The sequence below is a fragment of the Scylla paramamosain genome, chromosome 16, assembly GCF_035594125.1.
Source record: "Scylla paramamosain isolate STU-SP2022 chromosome 16, ASM3559412v1, whole genome shotgun sequence".
NCBI classification, from domain to species: domain Eukaryota; kingdom Metazoa; phylum Arthropoda; class Malacostraca; order Decapoda; family Portunidae; genus Scylla; species Scylla paramamosain.
In genome coordinates this window covers 11,090,001-11,111,856 of record NC_087166.1, presented here as the reverse complement: position 1 = coordinate 11,111,856, position 21,856 = coordinate 11,090,001, and the positions used below count along the sequence as shown (strand labels likewise).

The following is a 21,856-nucleotide window of genomic DNA, read 5'->3' as shown; positions in this document are numbered from 1 at the left end:
GCAGATGGCACCATGGTCTTGAACAAGCCAGTGCAGATGTAAGGAAAGAGTTGATCCTAGCTACTGGGAAAAGAAAAAAAAAATCTAAAATGCCAAGAAAACACTGGATTCATCAAACTGGTTTAGCTTGCCAGAGCAAATTGGATTTTCTTCACCTTGTCACTTGCAGGTCAAGGGTCAAGTGAACTATTCTGATAGAGAATCTATTTTCACTTTGTCTCATGTCTTGTAACACTGGCTGAAATTTATGAATAGACAAATAATTTGTGTGATATTTATTGGTTGAGAACATACACTGTGTGGCAGCACCCAGCATTGCACACAACCATGATAGTGGCAGCATGCCTGGAGCCTCAGCGGGCCAAACAGACACACACACAGTAACAATACAATGAAAACAGTGCTCAAAGTGTGCAATAACAGCAAAACTTGGAAGGCCTGTACTTCGATTATTGGGAGCATGGAGCGAATCCTTCATGACTGCATTCTATAAAATACCATGAGACCAAAAAACAACAGAGAATACCTGTACTGTCAGTTACAACACACAATGGTAATGAAATATATCACAGGCAAAGATTAAAAAGATAAAAAGTAACATGAGGAATGTATGCATGACAATAAGTTATTCCTAGAACATGACTAGCACATCTATATTTCTGAAACACCCTGTAAGACACATAACTGGAAATTCACACTGATGATTTGAGAACACACAAAGTACAGAACATGCAAATCAATAACAATACAGTCAAGAAAAGGCCCTCCCTCCATGGTGCAACATCCAGTGGGGGACATAAAACTGGATTTGTAACCCTAGTATTGCCTCTTGAAATCACCATGGAGAACCATTAACTACCATCAACCATTATCAACCATTAACATCTTCCTTTCCCTCATCCTAAACATTAACAATAAAAAAGAGTATTCATTGAGCAGTGCACCAGATTATGGGAGAGAAATGTACAGGTGCAAATTGATGCGTTGTATTAAAGTTTGATTGACAGTTCTTTTGTGACTCTTAAGTGAATCTAATGAAACACAAAAATCTCTAGCTACCAAGTCTTACAATACTGTGCTAGTGAATGAATAAAATCCTTACTCTTTACCGTTTACTCTATCACAAGGTTGCATATCAGATAAACAGTAAAAAACTTGTACGTATGAAGAGTTATGGCATACGTACTACACAGGAGAATTTGTACTGAAGTTGTCACGTTTTCATTGATGCTCTTTTGATATTGAAATGAAGCAATTTATGGAGACAAGACACGACTCACACAAAGCCAGGCGACAGACTTTGGCTACTGCAGGATTTTGAAGAAGTACTCAACCTGTAATGGTATGAGAGGGGGAGAAAAGTGTCAGAATTAACTCACAAAAATCTTAATAATAAAAGAGAAGAAACTGTCAGAATTAACTACCAAGAATGTTAATAATGACACGAAACAACTTGAAAAGAACTCTCAAGAACCTTAATGATGAAAGAGGCACAGCTTGAGGAAATATAAGAATCTCGAGGTATATTAATGGACTGGAGTGGAGCTTGTATGTAATGCAATAGACATGATGGGAATGCCACATATATGCCTGATGGGTTACTGCAGCTTTTCTTATTTCCTTATGTTCTTCTTATGACCCCCACCCCCAAAAAAAAAAAAAATAAATAAATAAATAAATAAAAAATAAAAATAAAAATAAATAAATAAAAAATAAATAAAATTAAATAAATAAAATAATAAAATAAAATAAAATACCTAAATAAAAAATAATTAATTAATTAAAAATAATAAATAAATAAATAAAATAAAATAAATAAATAAATAAAAATAACAAATCAGTGAAGAGATGGATTAGGTACAGTTAACTGTACCTGTGTAGGTCAACAGGGCTTTTGAAGTTTGCTTATTCTCTTGTGTACTTATCTTTATTTTTACAGTCAATTTATTTTCTGGTGTTCTTATATTGTTTATTTTATTTTACAAGCTCCTTATCTTCTCATGTCCTCATATCCTTACTTTGTCATATCCTTATATTGTCTCTATATTTTCTTACATTCTTACATTCTTTTCTTACGTGTTCTTACATTCCTTATCACCAGCATGACAACACCACCACCTCTTGGTGCTCACCTCTTCTTTATTTTATATTGTCCTATCTTCTAATGTTTCCTACCAGCAAAGCAGAAGCACCACCTCCCAGCATTCACCTCTTCTTTATATTTACCCTCATGTTCTAATGTTCCCTCCCAGCAAGACAGCAGTACCAACTCCCAGAATTCACCTCTCCTTTATCTTATACTCTCATGTTCTAACGTTCCCTCCCAGCAAGACAGCAGCACCACCTCCCAGCACTCACCTCCAGAGGGCCATCGTCTGGCAGGTCTGAGCAGTGGAAGGCATTCTTCACAATGTCCTCCCCAAAGCGTGCCCTGAGGCTGTTGGGTCGTAGCTCCCTTGCCACTTCCTATAAAGTACATTTTCCTATATATGTCTCTCATCTTTACTTTAAGTCTGTGATTTATCCTCATAGTCACTACTATCCTCCTCCTCCTCCTCCTTTGCTTTATCTTCCTTCTTCTATCCATCATCATCAAATCTACTTCTTGTATTAACCGGGATGCAGAGGGAATTTGACCTCACAATGACTTTTTTTTTTTATGTAAGAGGGGACTCTGGCCTCTATTATGAGAAAATATCCCTACATTATAATCATGAACTAATTACATCACTTTATATCCTTATTTTTCCTATTAGGTTGTACAGATCATAAGCATCTAATGCTTTGTCCCCTCTGGCCTCTAGTATGAAAAAATAATCCTATGTTAATGATTATGAACCACAAACATCATCATTTCATTTCACATCCATATTTTCCCTTATGAGTTTCAGCATCATGAGTTTCCCCTTTCTGTCCCCTCTGGCCTTTAATATGGCTTAATAACTGTATTAATAATTATGAACCACAAACACTACAATTTCATTTCACATCTATACTTTCTCTTATGAGTTTGAGCATCATGAGTCTCCAACTTTCTGTGGCTGTAGATAATCTCTTCACTGCTCATGTCACTGTGGATGACCAGAGGGAATAATACAACACAGGAGCACTTACTGGGTCAGCGGGTCCCACAAACTCCCTGAATTTAATGGGCGTCTGAGGTCCATGGACGCCTGAAGTGATCTCCAGAGCCACCAAGGGGCCAGACATCAGCTGCTGCACCATCCCCTGAGACAGACAAGACAACTTTCATTCCTCAGCAATACAAGTGTACACCATATAACAGGCAGACTAAGAAACAAGCACATTTTTCCCCTTCCATCCCTCAGCAATTGAAGAGTACACATAAAAGCCAGATTAGGAAACAGAAGCACCTTTCCCACCTTATCCCTCACCAACATTTTCCAGCAAAGCCAAGAACACAAGAGCAGCATCCACTCAACTAAGTATTCACTGACAAAACCTTTAGTGTACACAATATAAAAGGCAGACTAGGAAACAGAAGCCCTTTTTCTTTCATCTCTCAGCAACATCCTCCAGTGGAGCCAGGAACACAAGAGCAGTGTTCACTCACTGGATATTCGCTGACAACACCTTTGTACACTTCCAGGAACTCCTCTGACTGAACCTTGTCCATACGGAATATTTGCAGGGCGGAGATGTCAAACTCCTCCTCCTTTATTGCCTTCAGAATGCTGCCTATGTGACCTGATGGCAAAATATACATGAATTATGACTTAAATATACATTTATAGATTCTTTACTGCATCATTAATGACCTGATGGCAGATTATACACAAATTATGAGTTGAGCATCTATTTCTAAATTCACAACTATATCATTATCCTAAAAGTTACATCCAAGTTACATAGGGAAGATAAGTGAAGGTATATCAAAGCCAGCAGGCAACTAGAGAGAAATGAATGGCAGAGAAGGTACAGGGAAGAAGACTGAGGTGGTATGGATATGCTGAGATGAGAAGTAAGACATGTAGGAACCTAACCTAGCCTTATGAAATTTAACCTACAGATGAAGGTCCAGGACAGAAGAGGAAGGAAGAAGGCTTAAGCAAAGATGGATGGACTATAATAATTATATAGCTACCAAGCAACTAGAGAGAAAGGAATAGAAAAGAAGGCACAGGAATAAAGAATGAAAAGGTATAGATACATGCCGAGAAGAGAACTAACATACGCAAAAGCCCAACACAGGAGGGGAAGGAGGAAAACCCAAGCAGAGGTGAATGGACTGGATAAAGAAAGATATGAGAGAAAAACAAATGTCAGAGAAAGATATGAATGACTTAGCTGGTTGGAGGAGAGCTGGCAGAAACAATGACTCTGCATGGAGTGAGAGAAGATGTAATGATAAAAAATGTAAGACAGGAAGAGCAGAACTGATATTAAAGTATATTTTAACTTTATTTCAAAGCTTAAAAAGAGGAAAAAATGGTGAAGGATGTAAAGATAAAGATTGCAAGATAGGAACAGCAAGATTGGGATCACAATGTACAACAATCTTAATTTAAAGGTAAAAACAAAGCAATGCCTCACCTTTGGAAACAGCGTGTGGCTTGATAATGCCGCAAGTGTTGTTTGCTAACTTGGCTGTGGTTTGTGGTAAGAGATCATCATTTATCTTTGATGATGGGAAGAAGAACTCAATTTCCTGAAAACAACAAAGCCATAAAAGTAAGACTACAAATGGATTGAAATGATTCACTACCATAACCTTTCTTGAGTCTTTGAAATTACAAGCTACATGTGAATCATGCTCAATAGTCAGTCAATCTGCTACACTCTCTTCTCCTGTGTTAAGTGCATTACATCTATCTTAAATCCTCTGATCTACTAAGAATCTTTTATTTATTTATTTATTTTTTATGTATGAGCTGACCAAGAGATCATCCAAAATTGGAATTTTGTGAAAGAGAGAATATCAGCAAAACAAAGCACATAAGACAGAGAAAAAGCTAAACAGAGTAGAAATGAACCGCTAAGAACCATCACCTCCAGGCTCTGACATCTTTAGTGGACTCCTTTTTTTTTCTTTTCATGATAATTCCAGTAATATCTCACGGACCACTAACCCTTATGGCTGATATGTCCGAGTCCGAGCCGTGTCCTGCATTTAACTGCTTGTCCTTCCCAAACAATGCTCGGATGGACTCTGGGGCAATGCTCCTTGCCTCCTGGGAGTCTGTGGGGCCCAGCGTCGCTCGCCATTTCTTGACAGCATTGGTTGTTATCAGCTCCATGGCCACCACTGGTCCACTCGTGATGTAGTCAAGCAGGGACCTATGGGAGATTCGTTACAGTTTAGTCAAGTTTATTCCCAGCTACTTTGATGTCTGTTATTCAGAAATAGCTACAGTTTAGAATAGTTCAGTCCTGCTTACTCTGACACTTGTCACTCTTTATTCTCTTTAGTACAGTCACAATAGAAGGGTCTTTATTTATTTATTCATACCTATCCCTGTACCTTATACTCCCACACTCCAATCCAGTCACTCTGATGCCTGCTACATGGAAACAGCTACAGTTTAGTCTAGTTCAGTTCAGCTTACTCTGAAACTTGTTACTTGAAAATCTCTTTAGAAGTGGTCACAACAGAATGATCTTTGTACCTGTCTATGCTCCACATTCCTCCACACTCCAGTCTATGCCACTCTGAAGTCTGTTGCTTGAAAATCCTTTAAGATGCAGTCACAGAAGAATGGTCTTTGTACCTGATATAACATCCACTAATACTGAAGTATACCAAGTTACTTTCCACCACAACCCAAAAACTTTCTCTCATTATAAGCTCAACAACATCTCTTCACTAACACTGAAGTATGTCAAGTAATTTCTCCACTACAGCAGGTGATGTGACCTTACTCAAAGAAAGGGCGGCCCTCGTGCTCCCGGTAGAAGGTTGCCGCCTGGAGCCTCGTCAGCTGCACCATCTTCATCTGGCTGATCTCAAAGTCTCGGCTCTGGATCACGTCAACTATTTCCCCTAGTCTGTGTACAGCGTCTGGCTTCACCATTGCAAATGTTCTAGGAGGGAGGGGGAAGAAAACAATTACAGAGATGAGAATTACCAACCATTAACAACATTCTTAAAGCTGACCTGATCCTCTGTGAAACTGATGGTGTAATGTGTCATCTTTTCAGCATGAAGGTGGAGAGAACTAACCAATAATCATTAAAAGTAAAAGGAAACACCACTCAAGAATTCAGTAATCCCCTACCTCTATCTTTTCAAGATCATTCAGTGCCATAGGATGACATTTGCATTGAATTATATTTACAGCAAGAAGGGGGAAAAAATTGACTGAACACGCTCAAAAGTAAGATGAAACACTATTTAGGAATTCATCAATCATTTATCTTTGCTTTTAGAGGTGATTTGCTCCAAAGTGAGGACATCAAAATACTTTGTGATCTTTCCAGCATGAAGGCACAAGAAAATTACCTAAACATTATCAAAAGTAAGATAAAATACCACTCAGGAATTCATCAGACTCTCACCTTTGTCTCTTGGAGGTGATTTGCTCCCGAGTGAAGGCGTCAGCATAGTCTGTGATCTTGAGCTGCCTGGAGAGGACAACTATGGTGTTCCCGAGGTACAGGTCGCGCTCCTCCACGCCCTCCACTGGGATGCGCTTCAGGAACAGCCTCTGGGCCCGCAGGTCATACTGAGGGTGCCCAGATGGAAATATGATGCATTGCAGTATTTATGTTCACCCAAAACAGCAGTTTAACCCTTTCACTGATAAAAAACAATCAACAACACCAGAAGTGATGCATGAGATCTTTATAAGCATTTACAAGAAAATAGGAAATTAAAAAGACTAGATTTTGAATTTTCTAGCCAGTTTAAATGTTGTAGGTGGTTGTAGAACAAGTAAAGATGTCTCAGTGATTAGTAATTAAGGAAAGATATGCCAAATAATAGTCAAAGAGTTAAATGTTCATCTACAAGAATAATTATGTTACAGATACAGTTAAATCTTGATATAACAAACTGAGGCAAAAGGTCAACAGTGTAAAAATTTATACACAAGAATAACAGTTAATTGTTCATCTACAGGAATAGTTATGTTGTAGATGCAATAAAAACTCAATACAACAAACTGTTTCTTATATTTGATGTTTGCAATATCAGGGTTCATAGTGGAGTTTTACTGGGTACTTTTATTTTGCTTCTCAGTTTCTTTAATAGTGATTATGATATGTACTCTTGTCTGTGTGTCTGTGTGTTATAGTTGCATTACAATTTCAACATAACAAACAAATGAATTTGTTTACCTTCTATTTGCTATGTCAAGGTTTACATTAAGGCTTTACTTTTATTTTATTTTTATTTTTATTTTATTTTTATTTTTATTTTTATTTTATTTTTATTTACTTTTATTTTGTTTCTCAGTTTTTTAATGGTGATTGTACTGTATACTCTTGTCTGTAAGATAACAATGGTTGCCTAAATGTTTTGCAGTTTTATGGGGATAAAAAAGGATTTGTATTATTGCTAAGTACTGATAAATATCTCTCTCTCTCTCTCTCTCTCTCTCTCTCTCTCACCTTCACCACAATAAGCAATAAGAGTAAACACATCATGGCATAGACACTGTCACACAAGTACAACACTCACCATCTCCACTGATCTATCTCTTGGGAAGAAGCTGAGGTGAAATTTGTTGACGGTTGCTGACACTGGATCGTACCATTCTGTGTGGAATATGTAGCGTGTCTCCCCCTGCAGCAGGAACACCAACAACACCAGTAAATAACACAGCTCCACGGGGGAAACAATAACAGAAAACAATGATAAGGACAAAAAATTGAGGCATAAATAAACTTTCTTGACATGTGTATGTATGTAGTACTGAAAAAATGAATATAATGATAAAAAGGAAGAAAACTGTGGCATAAATTAACTTCCTCAAAAAGTATACATTAAAAGTAACTCATGTTTATCAATTTAGAAATTATTCTTCACGTTCACTCAAGCAAGAGGTGCCAAATGACCTTTATGTTGTGGTGTCAGAAATCACAGTTAGTAATAAAGTCAAGGTACAAATTAACTTTTCAAAAATACATATAGTCAAAAAATACAATGTTTATCAAACTGCAAATTATTCCTTAGCTTAATTCAAGCAAGTGGCGTCATATGATCTCAGTGTTTAGGTGTTAGAAATTGCAATCCATAATGAACTAAAGCAGATTACAAGTCTATGAACTAAGTCAGGCAAGTGGTAATGTACAGCCTGTGTTGTGGTGACAGTAAAGAACTCAAGAAACTTATATGCATCTATGAACTCTGATAACTGCACAAAATGATCCCCTAAGTTGTGTGGCATTAGATTAATCTAGCATGTAATACGGATGTTAAATGAAATGATGATAATGTAATAGTGTACTGTAATAGAAAACATAGGAATGCACCACAGAGCCAAAGTAAGCAAGGAAAATTTTGCTAGGAACTACAGAGAACCATTAGCATACTGCAATACAGAGCTTTATGCTAAGAACCAATGCAGGACCCTACAATGTGAGGAACAATGAAAGTTTTTGGTGTGATAAGAGCTGCAGGACTGTATAGTATGAGGAACAATGAAACTTTTGGTGTGATATGAGCTGCAGGACTCAACAGTATGAGAAACAATGAAAGTTTTGGTGTGATATGTGTTAGAGTGAATCATTATTACACTCCATTGCAAAACTAAGCTGAGAAAGAATGCAAATAACTATAATACGAGAAATAATGAAGCATACTAAGGTTAAAGCCTAGAAGATAAAGATACAGATATTCTGTTCACTCGTATGAGATTAAAAATAAAGAAGCAGTGAAAGCATTGAGTAGCATAACAATCCCCACCCCATGAGAGGATGAAGAGAAACCGTGTGAGCAGAGAGTAGAGTGAAGTATAAGAGAGCTGCATTAACTTAAACTTTTCCAGTACCATGACATCACTTCAGTATTCTTGATGCCATTAGAGGCATTTCCTTGAGTTTAGGATAATATTGTTTTCATAATGGTGTCAAAGAATAATATGTGGAACTGTTTACTATGTTTATTTATTTATTCACTCCATTCTGACAAACAGCTGATGATTTCATGGCATTTTAGGATCTGTTTCTAGTACTGAATGGGTTAAGGTAGTGAGCACATGGAGGCAGGACAGTCAGGAGCACCAGCATCCACCAAAGCTTTGGTGATCACTGGCTTGGCTGGTAAAGAGTCCAGTGTATTGAGTCCTGTTAGAGATTCCATCCCTGACCACTCCCTCTTCTGGCTGCCACTTACATCAAATTTTCTGTCTTAGAATGTGAAGCATTAATGATGGCAGCCTTGCAATATCACAGGAGGACAGTCAAGGTTAGATCAATTTATGGGTCAATAGACATATCTATGGATGGGAAGATGTATATACACATGTATGTGCTCATGGATTCTTGCAGTGTCCCTTTCCTCACTTTTTTATTCAGTAACCAAGGCTCTGAAGGATGTCACTCAGCCCTGACTGTCTGACCAGCACAGGTACTATCCTGCTCATAAGTCAATTAACTTGTCGCACTCACTTCCCTACTAATGTTTTTCCTTCAATTTTAACTCCTCTGATCTATAGACAGTTTCTTGATAATATCTGATAACTGGTACATTTTTTGCAGATCAGAGAAAGTTAATTGAAGGAAAAATGTTAGGACACAGAGAAGACACAGGTTACTTAACTTATGACTGTGTACTAGGAGGATAAGACCTACTGTAGGAGGGTAAGAAGACTGTACAGACGAGTACTGGATAGGTAGCTCTCAAGACCCCTTCCCCACTCATGAACACACACCTTTCTCTTGAGGTAGTTATTTAAAGAGATGGCCACTAGAGCAACCACTAGTGCAATGATGAATACCTTGTTACCCATGGCAGAAACTGAAATTACAGAGAACAGTTTAATACTCAAGTGATGTGTGTGTATCAGGTGTCAGCTAAACCTTCATGACATTTCTGGCACTGAAAGACTAATCCTAAACAAACTAGACTCACAAAATGCAATGTGATCTAATGCCAATCAAAAATATCTTCCAGACTGATCAGAAATGCATTATAAGTACTGTATTATAACTGAGTGGAAAAGTACCATTTCTCTACATTGCTCTCTCTGCACTCAATGTAAAGTGAGCTATGAGATACAGACAGATTCTGCTGAAGTGTTTTGGCATACAAGCAGAGTGCAATACATCACTGGGAAAGAATTCTTCAAGATAAGGCAAGATACTGATGAAATTACTGAACAGAATCCATTAAAATAAGCAACAGTAATTTCATATAAACTACAAAGGAAAACTACAACTAAATTGAGATATCATACAGACTATAGCTAAAACATTAAATGACAGCCAATGGAGGAAAAAAAAAAAAAAAAAAAAAAAACTCAAATATCCAGGTCTTCTAGATAGGGAAGGAAGGAGTATATTAGACATGTTGTATTAGTATGTGTTCATCTTTCTTGATACATATTTTCCCTTGTCATGGAGAAACATCCTAGCAACCCCATCCATGGCTAATTTGGAGAACATCATTGTATTTCCTGCATGTCATTTTCTATTTGTGTTATGGAATTGTGGTGTCAAGTTTGAGTCCTGTGTGGTAAGGGACAGACAACTTGACTACACATTCTGAGATTGGTTTAGAATATTGCTGCCATTTGTATATCTTCTTTCCTACAAGAGAGCATTCCATTGTGTACTTGAGCTGTGGCATATGTGGCATCAAGTTTGAGTCTTGTGTAGTAAAGGATAAGGCAACCTGACTACACATTCTGAGATCGGTTAAGAATACTGTCGCTTTATTCCATGACTAAAAAGCACCTTGAGGGAACTGGAAACCACTGCCTCTTTATCTCTATTGACACTATGAGGCAAGATGTGGTCTAGTCTTGGCTACCTAACTTTAAGGGAGATCTTGGGATGGTAAATAGAGATTTGATCAGAAATGCTTTTAAAGAAACATTTTACTGGTATGAATTCTTTACAGAAAGTGTAATTTTATCAAAATTAGTAATCAGAGTAATTCAAAACACATAAAAATTCATCAGACAAAATAATTTGATCTTAGAACTAGTAGAATGTTATTTACTGAAAAACTACCAACTGATCATGAGTTAAGCACCATTAGTATTGTCCTCTATGCAGTCCAGTCAGTAGTTAGTAGTATTTATGACTACTTGCTGGCTTAGTTCATGTTAGTTTAAGACAGTGTTCCCGTCAGTCCCTCCTTACCGTCAGGCTTATGTGCTGTCAGACCTATCTGTTGTCAGTCTTATATGCTGTCAAACCTACTTATTATCAATCTTATCTGCAGTCAAACCTGCCTATTACCAGTCCTACCTGTTTTCAGTCTCACCTGCTGCCAACACAACTTGATAATACTGAAATAACATTAGTGTTTTCTAAGGTCATTTCCATAATCCCTCCCCCTAATTACTATGTTAAACCTGTCAGATCTACCTGCTTTCAATTCTTCTTATCAATCTAACCTAACACCAATCACATCTACGGGTCATGAAACACAAATAATATTGGAATGACATTAGTTTTCATGCGAGGGGCAGGTTAACTTAGGTTTTATCCAACTCAGTACTTTTCACTGCTCTTTTCATTAAGTACACCATGATTTGAAAAAAAAAAAAAAAAATTGCCCGAAAGTAATTATTGTCTTGAAATTATTAGGCTAAGGTTATTTCCATAATCCTCGCCCTATGGGCCATATTCTGAGACACTTCTGCGCTGCACCTCCACTACTTTCAAAACCCTCTAGTTGAAGTGGCACGGGTTTGTAAGTATGTTTTTTATCGTTCTAGTGACAGCCTTACAAGATTTTTACATTATTAACAGGAGAAACAGTCCTGAGAACTCGGCTAATCATGCCTACAGCCTTTGAAAATAGTCGTGGTGACAGAGCAAAGCGCTTCTAAATACGGGCCTAACTCCTATCAGACCTACCGAGTCCCCATCCCGCATCCTACCAGTCTTACTCCTGATCCTTCTTTTCAATTCATTCTAACCTGAATTAAACCTACAGGTCACACTACAGTCCTGGCCTACCTGTTATCTCGTACCTGTGAACATCATCTACCTGGCCTTATCACTACACATGATCAGCTGACCAGGTGAGACACATACTATCTACCTGGCTATATAACCTGTTCCTAGGAACCTGACTACTAATAACATGAACAGGTACGACAAATGAGTTTATTAATATGAACTAAGCCTCCCTACCTGTCCGTAATTGCCTCCTCTGTACAATGAAAGGTTGAAACACACACTTGTCTCCCAGTCGTCTGTCACTCACCATTCTCTCGCAGCTTCTAACCCTTAACTCCTCTATATCTTATTTTTGTGAACTATTTCTTTATTTTTGGCTTCCTCTTTTATGCATTAAAGTAAAAAGTTAGAGGTTTGCTTGGAAATGTGAGAATGGACTTCTTCACTGAACATTTTTGATCCTGTTGTTTTAGTGGAGTGCATTTTGTATACTAAACCTATTCACCCACACCTAATACTAATACACCCACATACAAACTGTCATTCTGGAAGTTCACGGTAAGGACAGAGAAAGGAAGGATCAGAACTGCAGTCGTGGGATAGGAGAGGCAGAAACCATAAAATATCATAGCGATTGTAGAATGCACAAACTATGAGAGGGAGAGAAACAAACTATAATTATAATGGCATCAATGGTAGCTATAATAGGCGAAGAGGAGTGAATAAAAGAACAGACAAAGAAGATCTGGCTATATGCACAGTGTTAGGACTGTATATAGACAGAAAAGAGAGGGATTAAATTATCAAACACCAAGTACTTTCTCAGCCACAGCTGAGGAAAAGAAAGACAAGAAGCGAGGAAAACATTTGAAAGTTCCATGAGGATGTAGCCTATAAGCGGAAAAAAAAAAAAAAACAGACAACAGAAGAAGAATATACAGATCCCATAACCTTGACAACCACACACCCAAAGACGCCATTCCCTGATAAGAGAGCCCCAGTATATACAAGCAACCTAAACCTGCCTATTTATTGCTGAGGACTGAAGATGCCATGCCATGAGAACATGGCATGACACTCGTTTCTTGCAGTGCATCATATGGAAGTCATGATATATTTCTAATTAAGAAAAACCTGCCTGAATTTTTCCCATCTGCCCCCAACAGACATCACTTTGAGAAACTTGGGATCATAGCTCGGTGTTAATTGACAAACGTCGTGATGAGTGTTAGGGGTTATGGGATTGTGAAATTCCTAAGGAAAGCAGATACAAAGAAAATCTGGGAGATGAACTAATCATTTCTCCCAGAAGCGTCAACTCAAGCTGTCAAAGAAGACTTTTCGTGTATGTAGTGTTATGGCAAAGACACGCAGTTTATGATCAAATGGAAATTATGAATGTTTAGTTTATGTATTTGTTATTTTTTTTTTTCTCATTTATGAATGAAATTCTCAAAATAACTGAAAAATAAATTAGTTTAAAATCTTTTGCTGATCAAGAATCCATCAGGTTATATATATATATATATATATATATATATATATATATATATATATATATATATATATATATATATATATATATATATATATATATATATATATATATATATATATATATATCCCCCGTCTTTGTGCCATTTTGCCTGCAGAATAAAAGGCTAATAAAAAGAAAATGATGCTGAAGTAGGATGAAAAATAGCTTGCTTTTAACTCATAGTGCATTCAAGTTGATAGCTGTATACATTGCAGGACTACAAGCCAGTATGGTTCTCCCAGTCTTGGGAACTCCCTGGCTGAAGCAGAGCTGGTTAAGAGCCTCACCTCATCATGTAAGCCCCTGAGTCACGCCAGCCCTGCCTGCTACTTTGGTGAGTCTACTCTTGACAATGGAAATCAGTCATATTTGCAAGCAGGGATGGGGTGTTTATTGCTTTTATTGCTGGCAACTTTACAAAAGACAGGACAAATGCATGTGTAGTTCCCTTATATGAAGGAAAAGGGGATAGACTGGATTGCTCAAACTAAAAGGGTATCAGTTTGGTGAGTGTGGTAGGAAAGGTGTATGGGATGCTGCTGATAAAGAAGATAAGAGAAGAGACAGAAAATGCCATCCAAGAGCAACAGGGAGGTTTTAGAAAGGGAAGAGACTGTGTACTCGTAGACCAGATTTTTGCAGCAAGGCAGGTGAGTGAAAAATTTTTTTTGGGGAAAGGGAAGGATATCTTTCATGTTCATGAACTTGGAGAAAGCGTATGATAGGACTGACAGGAAAGGATTATTGGATGTTCTGAAAGTATATGGCTTGTTGGAAGGAGTGAAGAGTTTCTTAGTAAATAGTATAGCATGTGTGAGAGTTGGTGACTGTGTGAGTGAGTTCTTCCCAGAGTATGTTTGCACAGGGTTGTGTAATGTCACTGTGGTTGTTCAAACTGTATGTGGAGGGTATAGCAAAGGAAGTAAATATGAGGGTATTAGGCAGAAGCCTGAGTTTGATCGGTGGGGAGGAAAGGGTATGGGATCTGAGTGAGCTATTATTTATAGATGACACAGCTCTGGTGGCTCACTCAGAGAGGAAGGTGGAAAGACTGATGGAGGAGTTTGGGCCAGAGATGTATCGGATGTCACAATTCATTGACCCGCAGGTGCTGATGTGCATGCATATGTTATATACCCATGTTTTGTAGATGCGGAAGCGGATGTGGATATCAGTTTCTAGCAAATAGGTGATGCGGATGTGAATATCAAATAATGACATCTCACAGATGCGGATACGGATGTGTTCAAAATTTTGGTATAAAATCAGTATTTAGCACCAATTATTGCCGTTTGGCAGCTGCGGTAACTGCGCAGCGATGCCAATTCATATTTTCCAGTCTTATTTTTTGTAAAATTACACAATATAAAGTTAAGCTCCAAATCTGTGAAAAAAATTGCTATTATCAAATTTTCATCAAAACTACAGAATTTTGAATCATGAAATGTAGAAGTAAAAAAAAAAAATAAATAAAAAAAAAAAAAAAAATATATATATATATATATATATATATATATATATATATATATATATATATATATATATATATATATATATATATATATATATATATATATATATATATATATATATATATATATATATATATATATATATATATATATATATATATATATATATATATATATATAAAGTTTATATTAGTAAAATATTCTTTCTTTCTAAACATAGTTCAAAAGTTATATTTTTATAATGTCAAATAATATTGTCTTCCCACCGCTCCTTTGAATACAAAACATACCCACAATGTGTCTCCTTTACGCAGGGAACATACATCTAGAGTCAGGTAGTACTTTTGAGAGTGAAATTTGTTTAACTTTTTGTTAAGGTTTGAACCTGGAAAAAAAAAAAAAAGTTGTGATTAAGATAATCATCTCAGAATTACAGATTTTTGAATTATGAAATGTAGAATGAAATGTGTATATAGAAAGTTTATAACATTCAGCGAAGTGTAGTTTTCTTTCTTTCTAAACATTGTTGTTGGCGAATTATTTTTAAATTTAAATATTTTTGTCTTGCCACCGCTCCTGCATGCATGAACACAAAACATACGGCTGGTGTGTCTCCTTTAAGCAGGGAACATAAGTTTCTTATCAGGTAAAAAATGTGAAACTTAGTTTTCTTCCGTTTTTAAGATCTTGACCAGGAAAAAAAACAAAAAAATCCCTTAAAACTACAGAACTTAGAATCATAAAATGTAGAAGCAAAATATGTATACAGAAAGTTTATATCACTCAGTAAGTTATAGTTTTCTTTCCTTTTCAACTCTGTTTAGAAGTGAAATATTCGTAAAGTTAAATATTGTTTTCCCACCGCTAATATGAACACAAGACATATGCACGATGTGTCTCCTTTAAGCAAGGAACATGCATCTATTATGAAGTAAAAATTCTTAGATAGAAAATTTGCTAAACCACAAATTTTTATTTTTTATTTATTTTTTGTTTTGTTTTGTGTTAAGAAATAAAAAAAAATCAATTAAGAAATTTCTATATGATAACTGGGATATGTTGTTTACTTATAAAAGAACCAGAGTATATAGTGAAAATACTGTTTAGAATTGTTAGGAGTGCAGCACAGATAATAATCATATTTAGCTCTAAAATGAAATAAATACATAAAAAAAACGTACTTTTTCGATTGGTATATAATTTTTATATCAATATTCATCTTCTGCTATTCATGATTTAATTATCTGTAACCTTAGAGGAAAACTTTTAATAAAAAAAAAAAGTTTTTTGCACAGCTCCGTATCTGTGGTAAAAAGTGAAAAAAATTCAATTAAATTTTTTTATCTGATAATAACCACATTTCACTTTTAAAAGAATTTGAGACATCAAAAGATACACTTTATCGATTGATATATATCTTTTATATCAGTATTCTTCTACTTTTCATGATTCAACATTCTGTAATCTTAGAGGAAAATTCTTAATCGCAAATCGCAAAAAAAAAAAAAAAAAAAAATTGCATGTCCGGATCTTAAAAAAAAAAAAAGTGAAAAAAAATTAGATCCCAAATTTTTATCTGATTTTAGGGATAAGTTCCTTACTGAAAGAAGAACATTGTACACACTAAAAAAAAAAAAAGCACACTGTCGATTGATATATACTTTTTATATTAATATTCTTTTCCTATTTTTCATGGTTTAATCATCTGTAATCTTAGAGAAAATTTTTTAATCGCTAAAAATTTTTAAATTTTTGTATAGGTCCGGACCTTTGTTGAAAAAAAAAAAAAAACTGAAAAAAAACTTGAAAAAATTATATCTAATAATTGCGATGTTTGTTACTTAAAGCAGAGCCATTTTACATATACGTCAAATATTCTTTAGACTTTTTAGGAGTGGTGCGAGGATATAATAATATTTTACTTAAAAATACACACAAAAAAAAAAAAAATCTTTTCGATTTATATATATCTTTTATATAAATATTGTTCTTCTACTTTTCGTGATTTAATCATCTTTAATCTTAGGGGAACATTTTTAGTCACAAAAATATTTTCATTTTTTGTAGAGGTTCTATCGTTCTACCCCTGATGACGCTACCTCTCTCTTAATCTTCACTAACCGGTCCTTTTCCACTTTCGGATCCTTCCTATTCCTGTTTACTTTAATAAATAAACCTGTTGGCTTTATTGTCTGTCCATTTCTGAGTCATTTCTGTTTTAGTGTGGCGGATCGCTGCGTGCGCCGCTTGCAGATCAGGGTCCTCAGTCACTTGGGATAGGTGGACACTTATATTACGGCGTGGATGTCGAGAGAACGTCGGGTTGTATGATTGTTCACTACTGACTTCATGGACTGCACTATTCAACACCTTTTGGCACTCTGTGAGACACTCTGGCCACTTCGTGACGGCAAGAGTCCATGTTATAACAAGTCATCTCTCTCTCTCTCTCTCTCTCTCTCTGAGATGGTGGAAGCATTGATGGTTGTGGCGGTGATGGTGGTGGTGCTGGGAGTGGTGGCAGTGATGTGTAAACATTTGCAGTCAGTTGCGCGCACAAACAAACGCTGGTAATTTATTATGAGTGTATGCTCTCTCTCTCTCTCTCTCTCTCTCTCTCTCTCTCTCTCTCTCTCTCTCTCTCTCTCTCTCTTATTTATACGGTTAAATGTTATAATAAAGGAGTTTCATAATTTATATTATATAAATATTTGTAACCTTCCACAGGCTAAAGACAGCATTATAAGTGCCTTTATTGTCTCTTATTTCACCTCATCAGCCAAGTGTTCACTCGCTCCTTGAACTGCTGCACGTTTGCACCGTCAAGGCTCGGCTGTGAGGTGAACAATACATTGCTTAGGGCAAGGTGTTTGTAAGTGAACTGCCGCTGATGGTGCCACGTCCTGCATCAGGGCTGCAACAGTTCCGTGGGGGCCTTGCAGACTGCCCTGGTGGCAATCCTGGTGGTTGTCGGAGTGCTTGCGGGTGAGGCACTCCCTGGTGGTGTATTTTAAACATCACAGTGAGGCCCGTCACGTCTCTGCGATGCTGGAGGCTGTGGAGACGTGGCTCTTGCCCGGCACTGCTGATGAGCCTCGCCGCTCTGTCCTGAACTTTGTCCAGGAGGACAAGGTGTCTCCTCGCTCCCCCGTCCCAGGAGAGGCACGCGTACTTCATGGCAGAGCAAGTCTGCACCTTGTAGAGGACCTCCAGCCCCTTGCTATCAAGGAGCCACGAGATGACGTGAGCTTCCCCGAGGCCTCCCTGGCCAGCCGCTCATCATGCGTCAGCTTGTTGTTATAGTTGTGGCGCCAGCGTCTGCTCCTCGAAGTCAAGAAGCAGTGCTGTACTGGACCTGGAGACGCTGAGCAGCTGCATCTTGTGTGTTTGCTGCCCCAGGCCGTTATGCGCCTTTGTGCTAGGGATGAGGCTCAAGAGGTTATTAATATATATATATATATATATATATATATATATATATATATATATATATATATATATATATATATATATATATATATACACACACACACACACAAGACAGCTTCCTTGAGGAACTCCTGCTCTGATGGCCTGCGTGTCCGATTCTCCCATTGATGATCACCTTCGTGTCTCTCTCTCTCTCTCTCTCTCTCTCTCTCTCTCTCTCTCTCTCTCTCTCTCTCTCTCTCTCTCTCTCTCTCTCTCTCTTTCTCTATCACATCATGGAGCGCCGGGCCATCGCCATGACGGCTGCAAATTGAACAAGGCGAGAGGCGCGGGGAGTTCTCGCCCCCCCCCCCAAAAAAAAAAAAAGATAAAAAGCTTTTTAATGTTAATTCAATTTCAATGGCGAAGCGGCAGTCCATCCCCCAGCCCCATCTCTCTCTACCCCCGCGTCTCGTCCTCCTCCTCCTCCTCTCTCTTTGGTTGTGATTATAATTTTTCTCGTGTTCATCCTGACTTGACTATATTATTATTATTATTATTATTATTATTATTATTATTATTATTATTATTATTATTATTATTATTATTGTTATTATTATTATTATTATTATTATTATTATTATTATTACTATTATTATTATTATTATTATTATTACTCCTCCTACAACAACAACAACAACAACAAATGCTACTACTACAACTACTACTACTACTACTACTACTACTACTACTACTACTACTACTACTACTACTACTACTACTACTACTACTACTACTACTACTACTACTACTACTTTTTTATTCTCCTTTGAGTTCCTTGTGGTCCTCCTCCTCCTCCTCCCTCTCCTTGGCGTGGTGTGGCTTTCCTGCCGCAGCGGGAGGCGGGGACAGACAGCTTGCCCGCGGCCTCTGGGTTAGCTAGGAAAACACGCCGCGGCCGGAGGTGACTTTTCCACCAGACTGCACAGGGGGGGAACGCTGGCCCCGGAGCTCAGGCAGTGAGGCACCGCATTCCCGGGCAGGGCAGGGCTTCCTGGGAGCTGTGTGGTGTGCGTGGTGTGGAGAGGGAGGGCCTGCGAGTGGGGGAGTGTGTGAAGCGTCTTCGTATTCCTAAACACTGGTCTCTCATCGCAGCTGTTTCCAAGGGGCGCATGCACGATTTATCAGGTTTTCATTGCTGCCTTTTCCTGTCAGTGCTGTAGAATCTTCGTTAAACTACCATTGGAACGATAGACATCCTTGGAAAACCCTAATGACCTACAGAAGAGCATGTTGAATGTTGTGAGGTAAGACGCCAAAACGTTTAGGAATACAAGCTCTAGTTGTTGTTCAAAATTACCCTCGTAGACACATAGGCCTTGTCTAGTGACGGCCCATTGCAGTGTTGAGTGCCACACGCTTTGCTCTCAATGTTGATCGTATTTCACACGTTTTGACGTCTTACCACTGTTAACCTTAAGAGACTCTGATGCCAGTCAGTAAAGTTTTCAAGTGTTGTCACGACTTCAGTGATGGTTTAACAAGGATCCTACATAATCAACGGAAAAAGAAAACAATGAAAGTCAGGAAAATAATTCCTATGGTCTTAAAAAAAAGTCCTTATAAGAGAACAACGTATTTAAGAATGAAGCTGCAAGATTTGTATTCATGTCCCACCACGACTATTTTCAAAGGCTATAGTGATGATTAGCCGGGTTCTCAAGAGCATTTCTCCTGTTAATAATATAGAAGTCCTATTAATCTGTCAATAAAACCGCAAAAACAGTCTAAAAAAAAAAAACGCATCAAGTCAACTAGAGCCTTTTGAAAATAGTCTGGGTGCAGGCAGAAGTATTTAAGAATACGGCTCGTGAGTGACACATTCACACTCCCAACAACTCGGTAAGAATGAGTGAGAGAAATCACTTACCGCTCTTCCTGCAGCACTAAGGCCACGCGAGCCCCGCAGCTCCTGGCCTTGGCATCAGCGGGCGCGTGCTGCCTGCCTGGCGCATTCTAGCTCGGGGCCACCGCAAGAAAATCGGCTTAAAACGGGACGCGAAAATAAACATGAAGGGACGGATGGATGGACGGGACACTACGTGCGTTCACTTTTCCATATTATTTTGTTAGGGCTTACCTCTCTCTCTCTCTCTCTCTCTCTCTCTCTCTCTCTCTCTCTCTCTCTCTCTCTCTGCTTCTTTTAATTTGCATGTTTTTGTTTTTGTTGTTTTAGTGTGTATTTCTTGATGTGTGAAAATGAGAGCAGGGAGATGTATGTGTGTGTGTGTGTGTGTGTGTGTGTGTGTGTGTGTGTGTGTGTGTGTGTGTGTGTGTGTGTGTGTGTGTGTGTGGAGGGGGAGGGGTACTGTTACTATAATTACTGTGATTGCATATTATAGGCAGGTACTTCTTTTTATTATCTGTTCTTTAGGGGGTTGTGTTCTATTTATCTATTTATTGTTTTGTGTATTTTTTTTTTTTTTTTTTTTTTTTTTTGTGTGTGTGTGTGTGTTTTGTGTTTTTATGTTATCTTATTTGTTTTGTTTCATGGTCTGTTTTTTCGTCCCTCTATTTATCTATCTAGCTATATCTATCTTTCTTTCTTTCTATTCTTCCTTCCTTTCTTTCTTTAATTATATTCATGAATCCTTCTTTCAGTCTCTCTCATTTCCCTTAAAGCCTTGCCTGCCTTCATAATCTCTCTCTCTCTCTCTCTCTCTCTCTCTCTCTCTCTCTCTCTCTCTCTCTCTCTCTCTCTCTCTCTCTCTCTCTCTCTCTCTCTCTAACTCAGGATCCCAAGGAGGAGGAGGAGGAGGAGGAGGAAGAAGAGCTCGCCATGTTTGCACACCAGGAGCTGAGTCGTCTGTCAACAACCTACGACGATCTGGATTCTGTTTACCTTTTGACTGGCGAACACGGGCCGGGCGGGGACTGGAGAGCAAGAGGAGAGAGTCTGAGAGAGGAGAGCGCTTGCCGAGTCCCGCCTCCCGCCGCCCTACGCTTCCAGCCTGACTTTTCAAACATCGATCCCCCCTCTTCTTCTCCTCTTTCTCCTCCTCCTCCTTCAGGCAGAGCAGTCCCAGCTTGGTTGCTTTCAGTCAGTCCTTGGGTATTGTTTATTAATGCGCCAATTACCGCGTGTTTTGTTTTGCTTGCGTGTTGCTTGCGTGTTTGGTGGGATTCAGAGACAGAGGGATGGGGTGAGCGAGTGAGTCCCCGCCTGATGTTCATTAAAAGAAAACGAGAGCCAGTTTCTTTTCGGCTCCAAGTACTTCCTGGTTTTAATACAATAAGGGAGTATTGGCTTCTCTTTCTCCTTTGAGCTGCGTGACGAATGGAAAATTGAATACGCACGAATAGGGACGACTTATGTAAATATTGGAGAGAGAGAGAGAGAGAG

General features: G+C 38.0%; 1 protein-coding gene and 1 long non-coding RNA gene across 12 annotated transcripts in view; one reads left to right on the top strand and one right to left on the bottom strand.

Moving 5' to 3' along the window:
• Window positions 1-260: 260 nt before the first annotated feature.
• On the bottom strand, window positions 261-12,408 carry LOC135108027 (nucleoside diphosphate kinase 7-like). Of its 11 annotated transcripts, none has more exons than XR_010272106.1 (11): window positions 12,271-12,408; window positions 9,834-9,919; window positions 7,640-7,744; window positions 6,517-6,683; window positions 5,881-6,042; window positions 5,091-5,298; window positions 4,555-4,669; window positions 3,575-4,341; window positions 3,115-3,228; window positions 2,359-2,466; window positions 261-1,334 (listed from the first exon to the last, which is right to left on the bottom strand). XR_010272106.1 is itself a non-coding variant. In XM_064018577.1 (11 exons), the coding sequence occupies exons 1-11, from the start codon at window positions 12,344-12,346 to the stop codon at window positions 1,305-1,307; spliced, it is 1,305 nt and encodes a 434-aa protein (XP_063874647.1). In that variant the 5' UTR covers window positions 12,347-12,408; the 3' UTR covers window positions 261-1,304. The 11 variants fall into 11 exon arrangements, 10 of the variants coding, with proteins under 10 accessions (XP_063874647.1, XP_063874651.1, XP_063874649.1 ...); XM_064018577.1 differs by having other exon boundaries at window positions 3,575-3,708; XM_064018581.1 differs by having other exon boundaries at window positions 3,575-3,708; window positions 12,344-12,363.
• LOC135108028 (uncharacterized) overlaps window positions 12,037-21,856 on the top strand; it is a 31,276-nt gene continuing 21,456 nt past the window's right edge. The window contains exons 1-2 of the long non-coding RNA XR_010272107.1: window positions 12,037-12,158; window positions 13,789-13,907. This is a non-coding gene — a long non-coding RNA (uncharacterized LOC135108028). The remainder of the gene's footprint in view (window positions 12,159-13,788; window positions 13,908-21,856) is intronic.

Coding starts and splice junctions, on each gene's coding strand:
- LOC135108027 (XM_064018577.1), bottom strand. CDS start 12,346: ATGGTGAGTGACAGACGACTGGGAGACAAGTGTGTGTTTCAACCTTTC. Junction 7,745..9,833: donor ATAACTACCTCAAGAGAAAG/GTGTGTGTTCAT, acceptor TTCCTGCTGCAG/GGGGAGACACGCTACATATT. Junction 3,709..4,554: donor GCCACACGCTGTTTCCAAAG/GTGAGGCATTGC, acceptor TTTTGCCATCAG/GTCACATAGGCAGCATTCTG.